General features: G+C 54.0%; 1 protein-coding gene across 1 annotated transcript; it reads right to left on the bottom strand.

The window, feature by feature from the left end:
* Positions 1-949: 949 nt before the first annotated feature.
* LOC307207376 (uncharacterized protein) lies at positions 950-2,296 on the bottom strand. Its single transcript, XM_079961150.1, has 4 exons — positions 2,118-2,296; positions 1,681-1,993; positions 1,500-1,576; positions 950-1,197 (listed from the first exon to the last, which is right to left on the bottom strand). Exons 1-4 carry the CDS (start codon positions 2,286-2,288, stop codon positions 1,144-1,146), a joined length of 615 nt encoding a protein of 204 aa, XP_079817276.1. The 5' UTR covers positions 2,289-2,296; the 3' UTR covers positions 950-1,143.
* Positions 2,297-3,720: the final 1,424 nt, after the last annotated feature.

Genomic DNA, 3,720 nt, shown 5'->3' on the forward strand with positions numbered 1-3,720 from the left:
GTTCGCATTAGTAATTACTAACTTCCGAGGTTATGTAAAAATCACCTGCAAGTATCTTCACCACGCCTTTTCTTGCCAGAGGTTCGGGCGCCAAATCTATGTGTGCGTTTAGCGATCTCGCGGCATCCTCGCAACGATCCTGCAAAGCTGGCGAGGCAGAGAGGAGTGGCGCTTTGCCCAAGCCCTCTTAATGACAACCCAGCTTGCCCTGCCTTGAGTCCAGCTGCTCCTCCGCTGGTGCCAAGCATCATTGGTGCCAGGCATCCCGTGGATCACAGCCCCATAGTGAGAAAACTCACAGGCCCCCTCCTCGCTGAAAAGCAGCGCTGGGAAACAGAGGGAGATTTTCCGTGGGGTTTTTGCAGCCCTTTCCTCAACACCACCTGCTGCATCTCTTCTCAAAAGCCACCCTCCCCTCAAGTCTGCTTTTTATCAATGAATCAGGGCCCGTGTGTGTGTGTGTGTGTGTGTGTGGTCACTTTCGCTCACCATTCGCTGTCGCTCATCATTTCTGCCTGTCATTCTCACCTCGGACCTCCTGGTTTTCACCCCTCGGATTCGGCGCAGCCTGAATTTCTGGCTCAGTTGAAATAACTCCTCGGAATCAGCCTTCGCAGCCCGGTGCCCTCTGGGTGTTCTCAACTGCAACCTGCGTTGGCTGCGGGGGGTGCTGGGAGTTGTAGCGCAAGGCGCCCGGCGGGCGCAAGGTTGTGGATTGCTGCTTTGGACAATGGAGAAAATGTTGGCATGGTAAATTAGCGACAAAAGGTCAGAACTGTTGAGAGGACCTGAGTGGTGGGATCTAGGGGTATTATGGGGAGGGTGCTGTGATGGTGTTTCCTGCTTGGCAGGGGGTTGGACTCGATGGCCCTTGTCTCTTCCAACTCTATGATTCTATGATTCTAAGAAATGGAGGCAGTGAGAGATTTTACTTTCTTGGGCTCCATGATCACTGCAGATGGTGCCACTGCATTCCTTATCAGCTATAGCTCCGCCTTATCCATTTCTGTACTGCTTCCATGTTATTTTGATACTGGCTCTTGTAGGAACGCCTTGGTTTTAAGTATGAGAGTTGGTCTGGAAGTCTGGAGCAGGGTGTTCTCCCCGCTCCGTGCAAATTCTCCCTTCTTCCTCTTACCTGTATTATTTGCGGGGAGGGGGCTTCAGCAGCAGCCACAGCGGTGCAGCAGTCCTACCCTGCAAGAAAGAAGGAATCCCTGAATGTGTGAATGGTCTGTCACTGACCAAATGACCAGGGACGGGGCTTCAAGAAGCCGTTGCAGGAAGTCGAGTCCCAGGTGAGCAGAGGGCTCTTGGGTTTGAATCCTGTTTCTGGCGAGGGCCGTACCGATGGGGGGCAGGGGGGGCGGGCTGCCCCAGGTGCTATCCTGAAGGGGGGTGACATTCCGACGCGCCCCCTGCCGGCGCCCCGCAAACCCGCAAATCGCGAGCGGCAAAGCATAGAGCGGCAAAGCACTGAAACCCCCCTGTCCCCTTACCTGTGAGGCGAGAGGCCGTTGTCTCGGCTCCAGGCCCTCCCGGGATGCGGCGGCTCCCAGGCTGAACCGTCTCCTCGCTGCAAAACAAAGGGAGACATCAGCCGGAGCCTGGCTCCCAGCCACGCGAGCCCCAGTCTGGGGCAGGAGGGTGGGGATCTGAGAAGGGGGCATTTCATCCTACCTGATCTTATTAACTGCCCCACCCTGAACTCCTCCATGCGGGCAGCGTCAGGGCTCCCTCCCGACCGGCCTGGCACAGAGGCAGCAGCCAAAGTCTCCCCCGGCTCCGGAATCACTTGGGAGGCGTTTTTGATGGGGGGAAGCCTTGGCTGCTGCTTCTGCGCCAGGTACGGCCGGGCAGGAGCCATTCCCGCATGGGGAACGGAGGGAGGGTGAGGCAGGCGAGGATCAGGAACCGCCGGGAACCGCCGCGATGTTCTGCCAATCTTCGTCCCGGGAGCAGGCGCTGGAGCCTCATCCCTGGAGGTGTTGCCCTGTGGAGGAAGCAGAAAGCATCTGGTGAGAAGGGGCTGGGGCGGATGAAAAACTACTGCCCCATTTTTATGGCCCCCCAAAAGAAATTCCACAAGGACTCTTTCCTTCCTTCTGTCCCAGTACCTGATGTTCGCCACGTCCGCCACGTCCCTCCAGGGATTTCGCCAGCATGGGGTAGACGGTGGGGAAAGACTCCCTCCCTGCAAAGGAAATGGAGGAATCAGCAAGCGCCTGGATCCCAGATGATAGCACCAGTCTGGTGCATGAGGGAGGGGGGACACGGGAAGGAAACATTCCTAAAATATGGGGCACCCTATTGGCATTTCCACTTACGTGAAGTGGGAGCCTTTCCCCCCTCATACTGGCGGGCCTCTCGCCTAAGGAAGAAACAAGTTCTGTTAGTCTGATTGCTTGGAGGAGTTGGAACCAAATAAATATACAGATGATAATATTCATTATTATCACCTCTATATTTAGACATGCTGGTGGACAAATTTTGGAGTCGATTTTGTGCCCCACCCCTCACCTGCGTCCCTGGCGGGGGCCCACCTCACCGCCCCCTAGCTAGGGCCCTGCCTGGACCACAGAGAAACCTTCATAAAAGTACAGGGATCTCTAAATCAGGCCTTCCTCCTCCACCCCCAAGATCCCTGGGAAACACTTCCCCGGCCACACAAGGTCACAACATACCTCCAGATGTTGCTGCGTTTTCCTGCTCCGCTGGGCTGCTGCTGCTTCCCCAAACCACGGCCCTGCAAAGAGAAAAGGACATTGTACTCTCTAGGGGGCAGAACAAGCACTCCTGCCAGGCTGCCCATGCCCACGTCACCACAGGCTGCCAGCCTGCTCCTGTCTGGGCGCCTGACCCTTGCTGGGAAGGAGGGGGGCAAGGGGCTGGGGCGAGACGGGACTGCAACCCCCTGCACATGTGGGGAATGGATTCCCCATGGAATTAACGTACCACAATCTCCAGAGGTGCCCCTCCATCCTCCTTCATGTTTGGGCGGAGCCTTTTATGTCCTAGGAGACAGAAAGGAAAATAAATAACATAGGAAGAGGTTACAAGTGGGAAGACTTATAACACCGTCTAGAAATGACACCAAAGAAGGATGTTCTTCTCATTATAGGGGATTGGAATGCTAAAGTAGGGAGTCAAGAGATAAAAGGAACAACTGGCAAGTTTGGCCCTGGAGTTCAAAACGAAGCAGGGCAAAGGCTAATAGAGTTCTGCCGAGAGCACAAGCTGATCATCACAAACACACTTTTCCAACAACACAAGAGACGACTCTACACATGGACATCACCAGGTGGGCAGCATTGAAATCAGATTGATTATATTCTCTGCAGCCAAAGATGGAGAAGCTCTATACAGTCAGCAAAAACAAGACCTGGAGCTGACTGTGGCTCAGATCATCAGCTTCTTATAGCAAAATTCAAGCTTTAACTGAAGAAAGTCGGAAAAATCACTGGGCTGGTTAGATACAATCAAAATCAAATCCCTTATGAATACACAGTGGAAATGAGGAACAGGTTTAAGGATGTAGATTTGGTGGACAGAGTGCCTGAAGGACTATGGATGGAGGCTCGTAACATTATACAGGAGGCAGCAACTAAAACCATCCCAATGAAAAGGAAATGCAAGAAAGCAAAGTGGCTGTCCAACGAGGCCTTACAAATAGCGGGGGAGAGAAGGCAAGCAAAATGCGAGGGAGATAGTGAAAGATAC

Source organism: Podarcis cretensis, assembly GCF_951804945.1.
Source record: "Podarcis cretensis genome assembly, chromosome: 18".
Lineage (NCBI taxonomy): Eukaryota > Metazoa > Chordata > Lepidosauria > Squamata > Lacertidae > Podarcis > Podarcis cretensis.